Source organism: Protobothrops mucrosquamatus, unplaced genomic scaffold, assembly GCF_001527695.2.
Source record: "Protobothrops mucrosquamatus isolate PMUCROS unplaced genomic scaffold, P.Mucros_1.0 scaffold1801, whole genome shotgun sequence".
Lineage (NCBI taxonomy): Eukaryota > Metazoa > Chordata > Lepidosauria > Squamata > Viperidae > Protobothrops > Protobothrops mucrosquamatus.
Genome location: NW_015387938.1, coordinates 172,347 through 193,490, shown reverse-complemented (window position 1 = coordinate 193,490; position 21,144 = coordinate 172,347). Strand labels below are relative to the sequence as shown.

Here is a 21,144-nt window from a genome sequence, read left to right as displayed (position 1 = left end):
ACAGATCTGGAAAAGCAGAGACAGTGATACACAGTAAATACAAAAAGGAGGCTAGTTAAAGCAATAGTCTTTCCTATTATGATGTATGGGTGTGAGAGTTAGACACCAAGAATGGCTGATTGAAGAATTGATGCCTCTGAACTGTGATGCTGGCATAAATTATTGTGTTTACCATGGAAAACCAGAACTACCAACTGAGAGGTGCTAAATCGCATAGAACTAGACATCTCACTAGAAGCCAAAATCACAAGACTATGTCTGATTTACTTTAGCCATGTCACGCATGCAACTTCATTGGAGAACTCAATAATACTAGGAAGGGTTAGTGGAGCAAGAAGAATGGGCAAGCAAAGAACTTGATACCATCAAAGTTGGTACAAAGATGAACATCCAACAACTGAAAGAAGCTGTGCTTGGCAGATAGCATGGAGAGCACTTCCCTATAAAGTCATGAAGAGTCAGACACAACTGAATGGTTAATACTAACTGTTCTTAAAAGAATTGGTAAGAGAGAAAGATGAAAATTATTTCCCTGAACTGGCATTGAAATTCTAATTGGTATTGCTGGGATTGAACCCAGTTTCTATCATTTTAGATTGCAAAATTGGCTTCATTTTACAATATAGAGTATTATAGAAGTATCTTAATGAAAAAGGTAAGTTGTGAAACTAAGTCTCACCCATCCCAGCTGTGAGGACAGCCTTCAGCCCTTTGAATATCTATATCTACTTGCTTTGTTTGTAACACACCTGAAATCCTAGCAAGTCAGGCAGCTAAAATAAGAGACAACAATTGATAAACTGGGCAAATTGGTTTGATTTAAAATTAATTAATAAAATGTATTCTTATACAGCTGACTGGTAGATATTTTTCACAATATATTAGAATTATTTCAGAGGCTCTCAAAGCATGACAAAAATACTTCAGGGAGTAATTATACACATGTCTGAATGAAACCTTAGAAAACAGGCAGTTCCCACAATAAAAGGAATCATGAACCCAGCATAAATTAAAAACACTTCACATCATCATAAAACCAGAATTTCTAGAGGCCCTGGGTGAAAAGCTGCAGTAATTAAACCAGTTTGGATCTGCAGAATAGATACGGATACTGGAAAACTGATGCCAAGAATGCTTTTTGAATGGGGGTGAGGCTTGAAACTAGCGAATATGGTTAACGAACTATATAACGAATAAGACAATAATTTTTAATTTAATCATGAGAAGTATTACTGTTTAATGTGAACAATCTGTCTATGAGCTTGTCTTTTCCTGTCACATTTATGTCATAAAATGTTGCACCCAGCTTCTCTCTTCCTAGCTTGCAGGAGGCATGGCATTTCTACCAGCACAAAACAGTAGTAGATCTGTGTGAAAAATACAAGCACTGCATCATCACTGCAAAGAAATCTATCTATATAAATAAAAATGTAAATGTTTGTTTGTTCAAAATCTTAAATCTCCGAAAATTCTTCACCGATTGCTTTGAAATTTTGACACAACGTGGCATTCGAATACGCGCGTGTTTTTATATACCTACTATTATATAGATGTCACACCTGTGTCAGGTAAAAACAAAAAAGGGCCAATCTTTAGAATTGTGCGGTTTAGATCTAGACACAGATTGCTTCTCACATGGACAATTATATGTTGCGTGTTCTAGAGTCGGCAAACCAGACAATCTCTATATCTGCACAGACAATGGAACAACAAAAAATATTGTATACCCACAAGCATTGTGAAATTAAACATATTACAAACATGCACTTTTTCTTTTCTTTCTTTTCCATTTAACCAGACTGAGCCACAGCAACACGTGGCCGGGTACAGCTAGTGAGAAATATAGAAAAAGACATAAATATCTTCATTTTAAAGGAATTACAATGGCCAAAAATGCACCGGTTATGAGAATAATCTCATGCCCTATTGAACTGTGGCTAGTCTTGCTAAAAAGGATATGTTTCACCCGATGAACATCCATTCAACAAATCAGGAGACATGTACTGTATCCTTAATCCCAGGTAAGCCTTGAATGTAGAACTATGGCTCTATTTATCCCGCCATAAGGAAAGAGTTGTTGAGTGGTGTTTGATTGGATGCTTCCAGTAGAATATCCCCTTGTTCTATCAAAAGATGTACAAAAGTGTACCAATTACCACTTTACAATGCCTTGGTAAGGCCACACTTGGAATACTGCATTCAATTTTGGTCACCAAGATGTAAAAAAGATGTTGAGACTTAGAACACGGGTGTCAAACTCACCACGTCATGCGACGTGTCGCAATGTATCATGACTCTTTTTGCATTGCTGGCAATGGGGTGGGCGCGGCTTTGATATGATGCAACCGGCCCACGGGCCGGCAGTTTGACACCCCTGCTCTAGAAACATACAGAAAAGAGCAACAAAGATGATTAGGGGACTGCAGGCTAAAGCATATAAGGAACCGTTGCTGGAATTGGGTATGTCTAGTTTAATGAAGAGAAGGACGAGGGGGGACATGATAGCAGTGTTCTAATATCTCAGGGGTTGCCACAAAGAAGAGGGAGTCAAGCTATTCTCCAAAGCACCTGAAGGCAAGACAAGAAGCAACAGATGGAAACTAACCAAAGAGAGAAGCAACCTAGAACTAAGGAGAAATTTTCTGACAGAACAATTAATCAGTGGAACAACCTGCCTCCAGAAGCTGTGAATGCTCCAACACTGGAAGTTTTTAAGAAGAGACTGGACAGCCATTTGTCTGAAATGGTGTAGGGTTTCCTGCCTGAGCAGGGAGTTGGACTAGCTGACCTCCAAGGTCCCTTCCAACTTTATCATTACTACTACTACTAACTACTACTACTACTCTTTTTATACATAAAAATCAATGTCCGAACCCTCCAAAATTACGTGAATGAGTGATTACACATTACTAAACCGATTGAAAATATCAAGGGTAAACTGAATAATAAAGATTCAGAATCTGGATTTGAGAGGGTTCAGTGTACATTTGGCTCTGCTGTTACATAACCTGGCATCTCCAGTTTTTGAGCCATGCTGAGCTCAAAGTAGCAGAAAACTATGTCAAACAATCAGTAAAGCCATGCTAAACTCTACTGCAGGTCCATTTTAAAGGAGAAACATGGGTGAGATTTTACATATATCTATTAATGTAAAGAAAACATTTAAGAAAAGGAACATTCTTTATCTAAAAAGCCAATATTAAGATGCCAAAACTTTAAACGAATACTTTAGAATAAGAAACATTTTTCCATATTTAATCCAGAAATACTTTTTTTTTAAAAAGAGAACTTCCTTTCTTATTCTCCATATGATTTCTTGTCAGCCATAGAGTCAAGTAAATAATGTTCTAGACATCGGCATCCTCCATTCCTTATAGGTCAAGCCCTCAAGCCCACTCAATGGCTTACATGATGGGTAAATCAGATATTTTCAATCCTTCTCTGAATAACAGGCATCCCATGAGACAACAGAGTGAAAGTTCATTATAGATTCTTGACCCAAACAGCAGACCCCACAGTTAAAACAAAGAACCAACTGTAAAGCTTCCATCTACTGTACGTTCCTTGACAGAAAGGGCCTCTGTGGGAGGAGGGTGTCAAGCTAGCAAAAAAACATTGGGAGCATCACCTCCCTTGTTCTGCCTGCTGAGAAAGAGTAACAATGTTTGCTACACTGGTCCATCAAACTCTTGCACAAGGAAACTCCAAGAGCTTGAGTTCTCCAGCAGTGGACCATTAGGAATAGAATCTCAAGCAATACAGCAAATGATAGTTCTAACAGAATAACGAATGCAAGTTTGCATAATGCTAAATAGCTTGATTGAGAAAGCAAGGAAAGGAGCTATAGAAGAGTTTCCATTTTCTTCTTTGGAAAGATGTCATTTTACCATCTACACCAGTGTTTCTCAACCTTGACAATTTTAAGGCATGTGGACTTCAACTCCCAGAATTCCACAGCCAGCAATGCTGGCTGTGGAATTCTGGGAGTTGAAGTCCACATGCCTTAAAATTGTCAAGGTTGAGAAACACTGATCTACACAATGAGCCAAAGTTCAACAGGAGCAGTATTTCTTAATACAGAGACATGGAAACAGAAGCAATATTACTTAAATCAAATGTCCACAATGTATCATTTGGAAGCTATTGACATTCTTTTATGAAAGGCAGAAAAATGATATTTACATAGTTAATAGAGGAAAATTAGATTGTACATTTTTCAGGAAGCAAATTGATCTGCTGAAATGATTTTGTTTTGTATAAAATAACTTAATAAAATTCATTTGAAATCTTTTCTGTCATTCTCCATTTGTCTACCAATCCATGGAAGAGCAAGAGATAGCATTGTGCCAGTTTTACCCTGCACACTTATTTATAAATTCAAGGTACAGCTCATATTTCTAATCAACAGAAGCTCAAAGCAGCTAACAAAATAAAACAAACAATAGGACTAGAACCAGTTTTATAAATAAAATTAAAATGTACAGACAGGGACAGTAGGGGTTAAACATAATTCTGAAGGGTTTGCATCCATATTCAGAATACAATCATATCTGTGAAAGATGCATACATATGTACACATATATCACTCTGCTACAGTATGTTATCAGAAGCCCTAATCTCATACCTTACATTACATATTTAGTGCCATGTTTGCACGTGCATATAGCTGACTCCATTGCAAATATAATAAACATGTGGGTGCTAAAGACAGAATTAGTGCACACAGTCCCTTTTCTCCATCACCATAATATGTGGAAGAATATGACTGAAATGAGCTAGGTTGCCCAATAACATTTTTAAAACAAGGCAACTTTAGGGCCAAGCAGATTTTTTTTCACATCATTCTTTCATTTCAATTACAAACAAGAGCTCTAACTCCTCACCAGCATCTTTGATGAGGCTTGCAATATACTGTAGTTCTCATCATTTCAACAAAGGGGTAACAGTTCCCTTATATAAAGTCAAAGTTCTGTCTCTTTCAGGAAGATTCCAAGCAGTAGGCTTTTTCCTCCTTCCTTTCCTAAACTTTGACCCCTTCTGCACACAAACAAGACACTCTACCATTGGGCCATAGCCGAAGCATGCTGCAGACATGAAGAGTGTGCTTAGCTTTAAATAGAGCAAGTACTGGTCCAGTAAAACAGAAATGTTTAGTCTAACTTCTCAGAAGCTGTACCCTAAGGATCCACACATTTAAATTTAGACAGTCTGTGGTACAGAAATCTAAAATCCAGATGGCACTTACTCCCATGTTATGATTAGTATTATAAAACCCTTCTCTCTCCAGCACCCTTAAAAGACCTGGTTATTTCTTTGTATATACATTATGGGCACAATAGTATGCACAAATGTTTTTAAATCTTATGTTTTTCACGTTTTTTTCTTCCAAAGTGTTTTAAAGAAAAAAATGTACAGCACCATTAGCCACTGATAAAGGCACTAGACAAAAGTTAATGTTGACATTATTTCTATACATATATGTTTATATAAAGATGTGTATAAATATATAGCTTTGTATGTGAATAACACTGGAACATCCTTAGACTTTTTTTCCAGCTTAAACACTTATAATTCTGGGATAGAATAGCAATGAGAGTTGCACTGCTGAAGCCACTTACTTCCTCTGCATGCCATGGCAAGCTTATTGCTTTTGGAATTCCCTTCTCTTTTGTATAACATCAAGCAGTATGCAGCTCTACAGAAAGCAACATATAGCACAACCAAAGCCAAACATTTGCTTTTGTTACTGCAAGAACAAATTGCACAGAACTCAGCCCTTAACATCCTGTAACAGGAAGTGAAGCTGCCTCATTAACAACATTTGCAGGCTATTGCTCTCTAAAGAAAGGCCAACTATAATTCAGTTAACTTGCAAACAATTATAAATACGAAATTTAACTATCAGACTAAAAAACATATTAACTATGTAGGTTAGAGAAGAACATTTTGCAGGATTAAGTTCTACAATTTCACATTTTGAGGCCTAGGCCTTTTAGTTAATCATTTCTTTGCATGTTTTCATGAACACTCTGCCCTTCCTGCAAGTTTGCTACATATGCCACGTTTAAGGAGCACTATTTCAGTCACACATTTGAAAACTTTCCTATAATTATAGTCATCCAGAAAATCTTAACAAAGGCATATGTATTTTAAAAACGATCATATCAGCTCACAGATACAACTGCTAGTATATCCTGCTATTCTCTAACTTTGAAATTCAGAAAGAGGTCTACCTAATATAATGGCCTTTCTTCCCTCATTGCTCAGATTCACACAGAACAATCTTATACATGGCAAGAGACAAGAGGGAGGCTTACGACCACTGGATTCTCAACATAGGATTTAAAAATAATAATAATCTTCATTTCATTTACAATTGAACGTCCTTTATCTCTAGTCCAACGCAGTTTTATTGTCTTGATAGAATAGTTTATATCTTTCTGCACCCACCACCACGGCCCTCCTGCAGCTTGCTCAAGAAATGCTCCAGAATCAGATCCCACCCAGCGCTAAACAAATGGCCTACACATTATTTGGCTAGCTGCTAGCATGAAAAGAAATCCCCCTCTATACCATCCGAGCACACATTCATAAACACCCTAATATATTAATGCTACACGCGTGGCACACTTTGCACATTTAGCAGCACGTTTCGCCCGCTGGCAAAACGCCTGGTTTCCTGGAAGGCAGCTACAGGAAAAAGCGGTGGCATTACCGGTGGCCGTTCCAGAGCAGGCCTCTGCGTTACGGTCTCCAATCTGGCGGGCTGTGGGGTGGCAAAGAGCAGCAGCTCGGTGTCGTTCTCTCCTTCGGACGCGGGGAGCTGGTCTGGAGTGGAAATGATCACGATCTGCTGTTCCATCACATGGATGGCCTCTGCTCCCCTCAGCAAGGCTTCCAGGTCTGCCACATTCTGAGTTACTTCCAGCCCCTCCAGAGACATGGCACAAAGCGCTGGGACTCACATGCCCGAGAACTTGGAGGAAGGCAGGGTGGGGGCGGGGGGAGCCTGGGTTGGCCCCCCTCCACACACCGCAGGAAATCAAAACTGTCCCCCCCCCGTCTTGAGCCCCCCCACCCCGGAATCAAAGTCGCATCAGCGGACTCATGCCATCGTCCCGGCCGCTGCGGTGGAGGGAGACACCGGATGGCAGAGGCTGGTAGGATGGAACACGCCCCATCTTCTTTAAGAGCAGAAGCCCGGGAAATGGTGTCTAGAGGAATCGCATCCAGCCAAGGCCGTAAGTCGAAAGGCGAGAGCGAGGAGGGAGAGCACCAGGGCGGTAGTGCAGGACATCGGCGAGTCCTGTCTGGGCGCCGCTCGGGAGGGAAGGGGAATGGGGAGGAAAGGAAGGGAAAGGAAAGGAAAGGTGGGGGTTACAGTCAACAGCACATCGCAGGGCACTCTTCCACCCGCGCTCTCCGTGCCAGTGCCGACTTCCCAGCTGCCCAGCCTTGTTCCGCTCGGCTCTCTCCGAGATTCTCCCCGCCCCGGCCAAAATCCAACTGAAGCTTTTTTTTTTTTCCCGCGCGTCTTTCCACCAGCGAGTTCAGCCGATCCCCTCGGATCCGCTCGCTCTCAACTCAGGCACTGTTATTGTTCCCAGCTGGTCCCGGCCTCGCACACGTTTGCGCGCCAAATCCTTTTTGCCGCGAAAGCAACACGAGCAGGGTATCGTCGCTCCCATTGGCTGAGTCGGCCACATCAACATTCGGCTTTAGGGGAGAGTCGCCCCTTTATTGGTCGGCGCTCCAAGATTGATACCTTACGCCGCCCTCTCGTTGGTTACGATCGGGCGGCCGCCGAAGCGCAGCGGTGACGGCTCAAACGTTCTGACAGCCTTCCAATGACAGCGGCCCGGGTTGCGGAAGAGAGGAAGGAGGCTGACCAATCGGAGGAAAGATGCGGAGAGCATGTGAGAAAGGGAGGCGTTATTGTGGCGTGGGAGAGAGAGAGAGAGAGAGAGAGAGATCGATCTCGCAAGGGCGCGTTGTTGTATGTCTTGCCCTGTGAAAGTGGTGGCTTACTTATTACCGCTTGATCGTTTTACCGCCTGCAACGTAGCTCAAACCTAGGGTGCGTTTAAACAAAATTAATCCTCCCACCCGGATTTAGTAAGTAATAGTAAGATTTACTGTTAAGCAGAGACGCAGAACGTTAAATCTTTGCCGTGCCGTGTGAACTTGAAAGCGTTCGTGCCATTGCATCCGTTTTTTGTTTTTTTTTTAAGGCAAGATCGTGAATAGGTGCATTTGGGCTTAAAACGTTTCTGCATTCTTGTTCCGCTCACCTCAGTTCTGTTCCTCCTCTCCCATTCACTTTGTGTAGCCCAGGTAGGTGGCAGCACCTAGCCAGCAATGGAAGCTAAAAACACTAAGGAATAACAGACTTGGAAGGAATCTTGGATGTCTTCTAGTCCAATCCTTTGCTCGAGCAGGAGACCCTACCAGGGGTAGGCAACCTCGGCTCTTTTATGACTCATGGACTTCAGCTCCCAGAATTCCTGAGCCAGCTATGCTGGCTCAGGAATTCTGGGAGTTGAAGTCCATGAGTCATAAAAGAGCCGAGGTTGCCTACCCCTGCCCTATACCATTCCAGACAAGTGGCTGCCCAGTCTCCTTTTTAAAAGCCTCCAATGGTGGAGTACCCACAACTTCTGAAGGTCGGACCAAGTTAATTTACCCAAAGCTATACCTATAGACTAGACAGGGAAATAATAAAAACGAATCTATTCTTTATCGTTATCAGGAAAACTGTATAAACATCCTGAAATCAACTCAAAATAAACTTTCATCAGCATGCTGAATGTGAGCATGCATAAAAGTGTCTTTTACTACAAACATGCTTATTGCTAGGGACAGTAAGTTGGCGATTAGTTCAATTGAGTCTCTTTTTGGAAGGGGGAATTTTATTTCCTATTAAAGCTAAGTCTGTTGCTACTTCATTGAAATATATGCCTTGTACAGTATAAGAAATACAGGTGGCCCATTGCAGATCAGTTTTTTCACAGTAAGTTTGAATGCAATATTTTTCAATAGATTTAACTTACATATTCAAGAGATTATTGCAAACTATAGTGTGTGTAAATACCAAGTAATGTATATGAGTAGTACTGTATATAGGCAGCCAGACCATTTAAGCATAATTTACAGTTTACACTGACAAGCAACAGGGTTCAGACACTTTCACTAACCTTATTTTGAGAGGCCAGATTGAGGACCTTTGGACTTTTTATTAATTGAATATATACGCTATCAGAGAAATATCTTCTCTCAAATTCAGACACATAAGACACTTACATGTTGGAATTTACACATTGTCTATTCCTGGTTGTTTTTGAAGATCTTTTAAACGAAATGTTTATTTCCTGATAGGAGTATGTTGTTACTTTTTCTGTCTTTTAAACTTTAGCTTTTTGTTGTGTACATTGAAAACTTAGTTTTTACTAATACTGTATCCAGTGGAGTTTCACCTCAAATTTCTTAAGCTAAAATTTCAGAGACAGAAAAAGAAAAGATAACAGCATATTCCTATCTGGAAATAAACATTTGGCTTCAAAAATACACCCAGAAAATATGGTCAAGATTATGACGTTGCTTTATGTATCATCTAATGTGTGTTAGGTCGATAACCTATATTACAAAACAAATTTTTAAAAATCCAAGATTCTAAATGGTGAAGTGGCATTCTGACAGTGCCCTAAAGCAATTTCCTGTTGAGATAGTTTAGTGATATATTTTACTTTTATGCAAAAAGCATATCTGAAATTGGGAAACACTTCCTCCAGGTTACATTGGCTAATGCCTCTGAAGAAGAAAATAAGATCATTGCACCTGCACTGTACTACTTTTTGTTCCACATTTTTTTCTTCTAGTAGTACACTAATCTGATTAATAAGATGTAAGTATATCAGGATTAACATCTTGCTTTGCTAAAGGGAATTTGTGTGGTTCACTTGTATTTATTGCTGTATGAGATGCTTTCAAGAAACTGAATGAAATACAGTCTTACCACTATAACCCATGCCTAAAATGCTGTGCATTTTGAACATAGTGAATGAGAGAAAAAGATGTATGAACTGAGATAATTGTGTATTTAATAATTGGGTGATGGACTGAAATGTCAACTTTCCATGTAATAAAGTCAGACCAAATGATAACGCTTTATCTGTTGGATTTCTTATTTGTTTCAGATACAAACAACCTGCTGAAAAATTAGAATTCAAGTAACAGTTTCCTTTATTAGTATTACTCAAAAGAATAATTTTTCTAAGACTTTAGTCTTCAGAATACAAATCACATTATATAATAATACTTTTAATTGTTATCCATCAACTTCAAAAGCATTTGTAAGTATTTGTTTTATGTTCATACTTGAAATGTAGATATCCATAACATTATTTTAATCATGTTTTAATATTGCGGTTGGGTTAGTGTGCTGCTGATAAACTTGCAAATTTGCAAATCAAACTGAAACTTATTTTAAAAAAAGTTTCCTATGGTTCAATTTTATAAATGTTCCCTGACAATATAATATGGCAGGATTCTGTTGTTTGAAAAAGTCTAATAGCTGAACTGACAGCTTTAAAAGCAACATAAACAGGTTTTACTCTGATTAGATTTAACGAACTAGTATTTCTGGTTTACTTGTAAAACTCCATGTGTGTCATAAAAATTGAAAGTCTAAACCTGTATTGATGTTCTATCCAAAGAAGTCAATTTAGAATGTGTCATTTTCTGCTATAGATAAAAATAAAAATGAATTAAAAATTATGTTGTATTGTAATTCAGAACTGGAGAGCACTCGTTTGTTCAAACTAGAGCTGGGGATGTAAAAATCCAGATGAGTACTAAAAGGCAACTAAGAGATACAGAAAACTTACTTTTTGTTAGTATCTTGTAATTGCCTAGCATCTTGCAGCTTAGACCTGGTAACCTATCTGCTTCAGCATATAAAACAAACCAGGAAATAGACTCAATGAAGGAAACTGACAACTTTAAAACCATATAGCCGTTAATGAGTAATATATTTCCTATTCAGAATATGCCCTGAATATCTCTCTTGCTTTCTGTAATCTAAAAGAAGCCCCAACAAAAGGACATCACTGCATAAATAACATCAATATTAAATAGACAATATACTTTGCAAAGAAAGATGAAGAAATTCTGTTCATTCAGCAATGAAAACCTAGGGCTGGCTGTGGCTTAGCTCATGAATCTTTCTTTCAAAATCACAAACTAGTGCAAGCAAAATCAGACCTACAAGTTATGCCTCAACAGTATTCCACGCAATTATATAGTGAAGTTGAAGAACAGATTTAATAATTCAGCTTTGGTTAGAGTGCTTGAGGTTCCCTATACTGAAATTTGTTATGCCTTCAAAGATGAAGCCAACAAAAATATTCCAAAATGCAAAAAAGTAAACAAAGGAAAAACGTCTGCCTCCTGAAGAAAGGCAGAAAACAAAAGGCAAGGAAAACCAAAAAAACTTTGTCCAATTACTTGCTGAATTCCAGAGAAAAACAAAAGGAGACAAAGAGAAACGTTTAAATAATCAGTGGAATCAAACTGAATAGTTAAGAGCTTAATTTGATAAAATTGAAGAAACCAATTTGAAAGCAAAAACTTTGTCCTTTACACAGGCACAATAAAAGATAAAACAAGCAAAGATCTACTGGAGAAAGATGGAAAGGGATGATGCATGAATGATGATGTTTGCTGGCAGGGGTAGTCAACCTTGGCTCTTTTATGACTCGTGGACTTCAACTCCCAGAATTCCTGAGCCAAGATTGACTACCCCTGTTTGCTGGTATAACAAGCAAAGGAGTGGCCAAGAGTCTGATAATCCTCAATTTACATATTTCAGTACCAAAAATGGTAATGCTGAAGAATGCTCAGGCTATCCAGTAATTATCCTTATCTCACAGGCAGGTGAAATAATGCTGAAGATTTTGCAATGCAGATTTCAACAGTATATGGGAGAAAAACTACGCACTAACTGAATTTGGAAGAGATGGATCAATTGACTGTACTATTAACATAGAAAAGATAATGAAAAAGGCAAGGAAGTTCAAAAGGATGTCTATTTTTGCTTTATTAATTATCCTGAGGTTTTTGAAAATGAAAAGGAATGGGGTTTTGTCATCTCACACCTAATTCTAAGAGGTCAGTAAGGAAAACAATAGGGAGACACCAGTAAAGGGAAAAAGAAATACAAGTGAATATTTCAGACATTCGGGTTTATTACATTGCAAATTTATTTATTTATTTAGCTCAAGGTGGCAAACATACATAGTATTTCTTTCTCCTCTTCCCATTTTTCCAATAACAACAACCCTGTGAGGTGGGTTGGCCTGAGAGAGAGACCAAAGTTACATAGCCAGCTTTCATGCTTAAGGCCCAACTAGAACTCACAATCTCCTGCTTTGTAGCTTGGCATCTTAACCACTAGACCAAACTGGCTCTCAAATGTCACCAGCTTGACAGCACTAGCCAGGAGTTATGGAAGTTGAAGTCCACATGCATCTGGGTAGGATTGATGACCTCATGGAGTCATCATGCAATCGGTGATGGGGAGCAAATCTTGCGGGGGTTGGACTTGATCTCTTAACTCTCATTATCTACAAATTGTGGGTGGCCTTCAAAGATATGGGTATGTAAAGCCAGTGCTTTTTTTGAAGAAAAAAAAAGGTGCCAGAACTCACACATGTCATACAACCTGCCTTGCCTACCCTACAAGGTTCCATCCAAAAAAGGTGCCGGAACTCCGTTCTGGGCGTTCTATGACAAAAAAAGCCCCGTATAAAGCCATCTAATCTGCCTATTTCTTTGATGATAAAAAAGCAAGAAGCTAGAAGATGAACTATTGGGAAAGGAATATGCTAAGATTGGATACTTTCACCTTATTTAATTTATGTCTGGGTTATAGCAAAAGAAATGGTGGATTAGAATAGAAATTGGAATTAAAATTGCAGGGAGAATTGTCACTGGCCCTAGATATGCTGATGAAAGCAAGGAAGACATAAGGAATCTCCTCATGATATAAACTGAAGAAGGCAAAAGCTGGTCTGCTGTTCATTGTTAAAAAATAAACAGACCATGTAATGCAAATAGGTGGAGAATAATTTGAAGTAGTTACAGATTTTTATCTTCTTTGGTTCAAAAATTCACAGGGATGTGAACTGGGAGAAAGATAATGATAAATCTAAATAAAATATTAAGATACAGAAACATTACACTTCCAATTGTGAAGGCTATAATTTCCCCAGCTGTAACATGACTGTGAAAACTGGATCATTAGAAATTCTGAATGAAAAACATTGGTGCTTTTGAATTCCGTTGCTGGAAAAAATGTTGTGAGGATCTTGGACCATAAGAAAAATAAATATCAGATGAACTAGAGCTGGGGTCTCCAACCTATGGGCCGTGGCCCAGTACCAGGCCGTGGCCTATTGGTCACTGGGCCCCAGGAATGGCTGGTGAATGTGCACACGTGTGTGCGCATCCCCCCACTCGCGCTAGCTCTGCTGCATGCTTACTTGCCTGCTTGCGCATGTGCGCGGGTGCTAGTGCTCCCCACCGTGCATGAACCCATTTGTGCGTGGGGGTGCACGTGCACACATTTCCCTGCTCATCCCTTTCCCTCCCAGCCGCTAACCAGGAAAGGTTGGGGAGTTCTGAACTAGAGTGCTGACTACAAGCACTAATAATGAAGCTAAAATTTGTTTTCAAAATCATTAGAGAAGATGTTGATGTTTGAAAGGTAACTGAAAGATAAGTTAGCAGAGAATAAGATGAACTAAGCTTAAGCTGTAAGGACTCAGATATTGGTGGACAATCCTTGCAAAATGATTTCTATCAGTTCCTGAGAACAGGGCAACTGAACAACAGCCTAAGCCTATTTGTCCTTTTTCCTTGGAGCCCCCTCTCATCACTACTGCTGAAAATTTTTGACAATATTTCCCACTCTTTGGGGGAAAGAAACAAATATACAAGCCCTAAAATAATATTAATTATAGTTTAAAATAAAATAAAAATGTCAAACTCCCTTCAAAAATCCAGGAAAAATACAAGATCTCAGTTCTCCTTTTAAATTGACATGGTCCTGGTCATTTTGTATCATTATCCCATGCAGGTCCTTTGACCCAAACTCATAACCGTAGGCAAATTCATTCCTTGGATACCAAACAGTTTTCCACAGCTACCCTAAGTGTTTGAGACCCTTTGTTATAGAAAGAGGCTCAAGCAAGAGTATGACGAGTATTTTCAAACCAGTTGAACAACTATTATAAAGTTATGCCAAATAATAAATAACTTGTTAAATTGTCTTTTGTTCTGCAATAAATAGGCTTTAAAATGTTGTAATCAAGTAGTGGAAGGATAACAATGATCCTTGAAATAATATTAAGAGAGATACTTTGGTTTGGTGGTGGAGATCTAAATTCTAGTCCTACATTAAGACAACTGGGTTACTTTCAGCCAATCATGGATTTCTATCGAAAGACCTGTTAGTTGGTGGTGTTCCAGAGTTAGGTGCCAATTAAAACTGTTAATGCCCTAAAAGGCATAGTTCACACTTATTTAAGGGATAGCTTTACTCCCAGCAGAGTCAGTTTGGAGTAATGTTTAGGGCACCAGGTTAGAAACTGGGAGACCATGAGTTTTAGTCCCACCTTAGGCACAAAGGCAGTTGGCGAATCTTGGAACAATCACTGTCACTTCAATCTTAGGAAGCAAGCATTTCAGTTCTAGGAACCAACCAATTTCTTGCTAAGGAAACTGCATGGACTTGTCAAGAATCAAAACTGACTAAAAGGCATAAAAACAAAAATAAAAAGTTCTACTATCAGAAAAACCTATTCTGGTTATTAAGGTCAGCAGGCCCTTTTCATGATGATTTCACTGTCTTGGACCCTTTTGTTGGATACAAGGCCAGTCTTCTCCAGTGTTGCTCCCAAACTCTGAAATTTCTCTCTTTGAAGTTGCTCCAATCCTCCACCCAAAATGATCCTGAAAAATTACTCTTCAGCCAAGACTTCTGTTTGATTTAGTTTAAGAATGACTCTAACTGTTTTGTAAGGTTTTTAATTGTTACTTTAAAAAAAGGCAGAATATAATCTGTCAAAATAAATGTAATTTAACTCTTTCTCTGTCTGGCCCTGGGAAAGGAACCCGTAATTACAGTTTGCTTACTATTTTATGACAAATGTTTCATGCCCTTCAGCCTTCAGTTTATTGTAGTTCTTGCCTTCTCATCATTGAATAAAAGGGCAGGTTTTAAAAGGATGTTAAAAACATAAGTAGAAATAGTGGTATTTCTAGGACTTTCCTTGTCTTTGTTGGCAAATTTCTCTAAAAGATGAATGACTTTGGGACAATTCCCTGGTGTCTATAAAAATTGGATAGCTACTCTATATGAGGACTCTTATTGTTTATGAGTAAACAATATCCTCTTTAGCAAATGATGTACAATAGTTAGTTGAACATAGGAAAGATACTTGCCTATATATGCTTTACCAGATAACCCAACAAGCTATAGCCACCGACCATTACTGCTCAGCTTCAGGGTTGGATGATATCTGAGTCATCTTTGTGATAGCTTTCAAACTTTATTTATTTTCTTTTTAAAAAGTATGTAATACTCCAATGTAGGGGAGAGCTATCATGGTTAGAATGGGGAATAGTTGAGCCTCCCCCTCAATCTGTGTTCCCATTTCAGCTCTGTATAATATGTGGGTGGTAAACATAATGATGGGAACAGTAGGGACAACTACAAGCAGAGTGGTTCACATCTTGAATCTCTAGATTCACTTCAAGTAGTTGGAAGAAGGAGCTCACTATAAATTATTACCTGTCTGGTTTCTAATGTTGCATAGAGTCATGGTTGAGATAGGAAACACTACAGTGCAGATATAAAGGTCTTAGTTTTCATATTGAGGGATTAATTACTATTTCAGCATTTACTTTTTTTCAATCACCTATTTTCCCTTTAATATGAGAGCTAATTTGGTTCTCATATTGGTTAAGGCATAGGATTAGAAACCATGAGCCTGAGTTGTTCTAGTCCCACTTTAGGCATGAAACCAGCTGGATAATCTTGTATAGTCTTTCTGTCTCAACTCTAGGAAGCAGGCACTGGCAAACCACTTCCAAACTTTTGTCAGGAAAACTGCAAGGACTTGTCCAGGCAGTCATCAGGAGTCAAGGCTGATTTGAAGGCAACAAAATAAATAAATAAATGGCTTTCTTCATGCTGAGCTGCATCCTTATATCATGATACCATAGCTTCCCTTTGTCTTTGTAAACCTTTTCACTGTTTAATTTTGTTTTAATTCTGCTTTAAGTAGATTTTTTTACTCTGTCTTTTGACTCTAACCTTTTTATATGATTGTATGGTTTTATTTGTAAACCAGTGTCACAGAGATGAAATGGGCAATATAGAAATTAGATAGATGGATGGATGGATGGATGAACGGATGAATGGATGGACGGATAGACAGACAGACGGATAGACAGAGACGGATAGACAGACAGACAGACAGACAGACAATGGAGTACAAAATACTGCCTCCTTCCCCTACCTTGATTAAACAATTCACACACAAACTATAGTTCCATAAAAATCATGCTATTAGGAGGCAGTTGCCTTCATACTAGTTACATTTTAAAAGGTCAGAGTCTTCATAATTCTGGACCAAGAGATCATGTGACTACTGAATTCTTTGTCTAAATGAGAATAAAGCTTGGCTGGTTTGATGTTTATAGCAAAGGATATTTGGAGATCAGCGTTCAGTTTCATTTTAGCAGACGGTCACATCGGCAATGTATACAAATGCTGTCTCGGAGGCTAACCATTGCTGGTACAGTTTTGCAAAATGAAGCACAGTTTGACCAGATGGATGCAGTCTATACCTGGAGGTTTTTTTTTTCTTCCCATCTGTGAGAAATTACAGCAGAGTTTTGTGATAGTTCTTCCTTTCCCCATCTATGCAAGTCTCTTATTATGCAGTTTTTAGACACAGCTGCTGCACCAGCTGTTCCTCCTACTGTCACAAAAGATGTCATTTTTTTGTGGGGGGAAGGAAGGCAGCCCCCATTAGCAAGTTGCTCAGAAACCCCAAGTGGAATTAAAAAGTTTTAATTACAAATTCACAGTGTACATTTATTCAGGGTTAATGAGTCTGCTTAACTATGTCCAGAATAAGCAGACAAGGAAGCCAGTGCTATTCCCTCCAGGACGGCACGGGTTGAATCTTTTCTTCAGCATCAGTCTGTCAGATTCAAAGGTGATGGTAAAAGATAACCCAGAGCTGTACTTGGAAGTCTTGGAAACATTCATCCAAAGCATAACGGGCTCTTTTAAATTCCATTAAATCATTCCAAAGCTTCATAAATGATATTGAATCAAAAGAAAGGCATAGAGTGTTCTCCCAATAAATATATCACTTTCCAGAAATCTGTAAAAGGAAAATTGCAGGAGGGAGAATATGTAGTTTGGTGATTAACAAGACTAGCTGTCAATCCCATAATATTTTTAATTAGTGTATGGGATGGAAATTAGTGCAAGACATAGAAGTGTATCAACTTGCTTCCAATCTATTTTATGCTCTTCTAAGCAGCAAGATTTTTTTTAAAGTTGAATGGAAAATTTTACATATATTTCTTCTTTGTTTGACGGTACACAATCAATTTCTTTCCTTTCCTTCCTTAATAACCTCTATGTTTGTTCACCATCTTATGTTACTGTGTGCATTAGATGGCCAATTTTTGCTATATAGTAGTGTAATATAGATATTGGAACTTATTTTTACATCACATTCACTCTCCCGTTCAAAATTTGTATAGATGGAATGCATTTAAAAATTGGCATTAGTTATTATGCTTTGTGTTTTACTGGATTCTGCATCATAATGTAGACAAGACTGATCTGTGTTTTGAAATCGTTATTTGAGTTTCCTTCATTTAGAGAAAACTAAGAATTTTATGATTGTGGAGTAGATTGCATACACAAGCAAGATTTAGAATCCACAAACAACATATTAATAAAGTAATAAAATGACTTCAATAACACAGGGCCAAAAGCAACAATTTAAAAGGCTGAAGTTGTTTTTCATTTATTGTAGTTCCTCAATCCTGTTTTTTTCCCCAAGCTCTTTGTCAATTCATTGCTCTTGAAATAACTAAAAGAAGAGTCAATGCCTTTCATCTCAAATGTACAGAATTTTAATTAAGAAATCTTTATTTTGAATCTTTGTATATTTAAGGAATATAAAAAGAATGTGTACATTATGTGCATAATACAGGAATATTTTATAAAGGAGGGCAACTTTAATTGACAAATAGCCTTGGGGAGTTAGTCTTAAGCAAGCAGTGGCAGAACTGTTTAAGTTTTCTTGTGGTAGCTGTTCTACTTAGTATCACACAAATTACCCCTTTTCTTCCACATGAACAACAAAATATTTCTTGCCAAGTCAGAGGAATTATTTTAAATAGACATACGTAATTGTTCACATTGGTACCACCACAGAATATCTTCCTCAAATGAACAAAACAAAACAAGAAACATTATTTCAGATAACTCTTATGTAATTACTCAATTTGGCTTTTATATTTAAGAAATTCTGTAGAGATCAATGCATGTACTCCACACCGCTGTATTATGTAAAGCATATGGTCCATATTTTGCTTCACATTTTCTACATAGTGTTGAAATATAAGAGAAGAGGCATTCATGATTTTCCTTAAAAATTTTACAAGATTTAAATTTTTAAAAATATTTTTATTCATAAAGCCTTTAAAGGGCTTATCTGAAGACAACATAACTGAAGAATAGCGAGCAGTAAGATATTTGCATTGCCTTTATGCTTATACTACCATTTGTAATTGTCTTCTTTTGTGCTATAAGATAAGCTATTATTTCATATGATTTATCTTTTCCCTCCTGTTAGGAATGTGTATGTGATTAAAAATAAGTTTAATGCAATTTTGTGATTTTTTTTTAAGATGGCACCTAAGGAATGTGCCATTACAATGAGGGTAGGGGGCTTTGAGGATTTTCTTTGGAATAAGAAAGTGTTAGGTAGTTTAGAAAGGGAAATATTTAATAATGTGGGGGAGAGTAAAGTGCATAGGAAGATTAAGTCAGGAGTATTAGAAAGCTTAATGAAAAAGCAGGACTGAGACTGAGAAGGCAGAAAAGAACATCATAATTGGAAAAGCTGGCCTTGCAACAAATGGAAATGGCAAGGAGCCAGTGAATGATAAAGGCAGCAAATGAAGAATGGCTGTTGAAAGTGAGACTCTAGTGTTGCTGTACTTGGAAGCAATGGAGGTGGCTGTGTGGCTATCATTAGAGAACTGCAACAGAGACACAAGCTGATCCAGATAAAGTGGTGAGTTAGTGGTTTGGCAGCTTCTATGAACTATTTGCCTTGTTATCAGGATACACCTGGAAGCTTCAATAGCTAGGAAGGGCAGATCTCTACTTTTTGGATTCTGAGAGCATGGATGAGGGTTTTACCCAGCTTAGACTGGCATATCCATTTAGGAACTTTTCGGAACGGCAGGCACAGGGAACAATTGTCCATGCCCTTGCATCTCTAAACTAAATGACTACAATACTCTGTACTTACAGCTGTGTTTGAAAACTATTTGGAAAACACAGTCAACTCCCGTGTAATTAATTACAGGAGCATCTTTTCTGACAAAATTTTCTCATTCCCTCCTCCTACTGCAAGTCTTTGTGCCCTAATTGTGACAGGACTGAGACTGCCTTTAGGTAATTACCATGTTTTCTTTGTATTTTTATATCTCATATTTTTATTCTGGATGTTATGTTATTGTGATAGGAGATAAAGTGTACAAAATTATATATTAAAGCAAATATAATTGACAGCTTCAGTTGAATAGAGGTAGATAATGTGGTTAGTGTGTGTGACTGTATTGCAAGCATAGTTGTAGGCAGGACAGCTGCTTCTAATGTGGACATTCAACTGCTCTTTATATCATTTTAATGATGGCAGCAGATGTTAAATTACAACTGATATTCACATTATAAAATTACACAATAAGTATCTTGTTCAAGTGTCTTTAATTTTAAAAGTTTAAGGTACTGTGGAATTTTTTTATATGCCACCCAAAAAACTTCATTTTAAAAAATGAATCTAATCTTTCTGAAATATCCTTTTTTGCTCAACTTTTTTTAGTTTTTTCCACATTTGCAAACTCCTATATTTAATGTGGGACAGAATTATTGTTTTCATGTTTCTTACATTAATCTGAATACTGCAGGTTATTCATCCTATAAAACAGGGGTCTTCAAACTTGGCCTTTTATGACTTGTGGACTTCAACTCCTAGAATTCCTCAGCCAGGCGTGCTGGGAGTTGAAGTCCACAAATCATAAAAGGGCCAGGTTTGAAGACCCCTACTATAAAAGGACAGTTAAAATATAAAAAATAAACATGAATTGCACAGAAAAGAATTTAAAGCAAATAATTTATAATTAATACACACCACTCTGATATCAAACAAAGGTGCCTATTTAACTTATTGTTCTATTACATTGGTTAAAGTTACATTAAGTTTTTCTTCTTAGGTAAACTGAGCAAGTCACTAGCTGTTTATATATTGCATTAGATCAGTATTTCTTAATCTTGGCAACTTTAAGATATAAGTAGTCCTTGACTTACAATAATTCAATTAGCAACCATTTGAAGTTACAGCAACATTGAAAGAAGTGACTTATGATCAGTCCTCACACTTATAACAATTGTAGCATTCCCACATCACGTGATCAAAATTCAGGCACTTGGCAACTGGCATGTATTTATAACAGTTGCATTGTCTTGGGGTCCAATAATCACCGTTTGTGACCTTCCTGTTGACAAATAAAGTCAACAGGAAAGCTGGATTTATTTAACAGCAGTGTGATTCACTTAACAACTACAATGATTCACTGACAAAAAAGGCTATAAAATTGGGTGTCACTCTTTCAACACCTTCCTTCCTTGCTTATTGATTGATTTATTAAACTTCTATGTTCCCCATCTTGCCTAGAGGCAACTCTAGGTGGCTTACAGTCAACATGCTTAATAATAGAAATTATCTTCCCAATTATGGTCTTAAGTCAAGGACTCTGTGTATG

General features: G+C 37.9%; 1 protein-coding gene across 1 annotated transcript in view; it reads right to left on the bottom strand.

Moving 5' to 3' along the window:
* Positions 1 to 6,943, bottom strand: part of E2F1 (E2F transcription factor 1) — a 28,450-nt gene extending 21,507 nt beyond the window's left edge. The window contains exon 1 of the mRNA XM_029285515.1: positions 6,716 to 6,943. Coding sequence (XP_029141348.1) covers positions 6,716 to 6,943 — 228 coding nt within the window. The remainder of the gene's footprint in view (positions 1 to 6,715) is intronic.
* Positions 6,944 to 21,144: the final 14,201 nt, after the last annotated feature.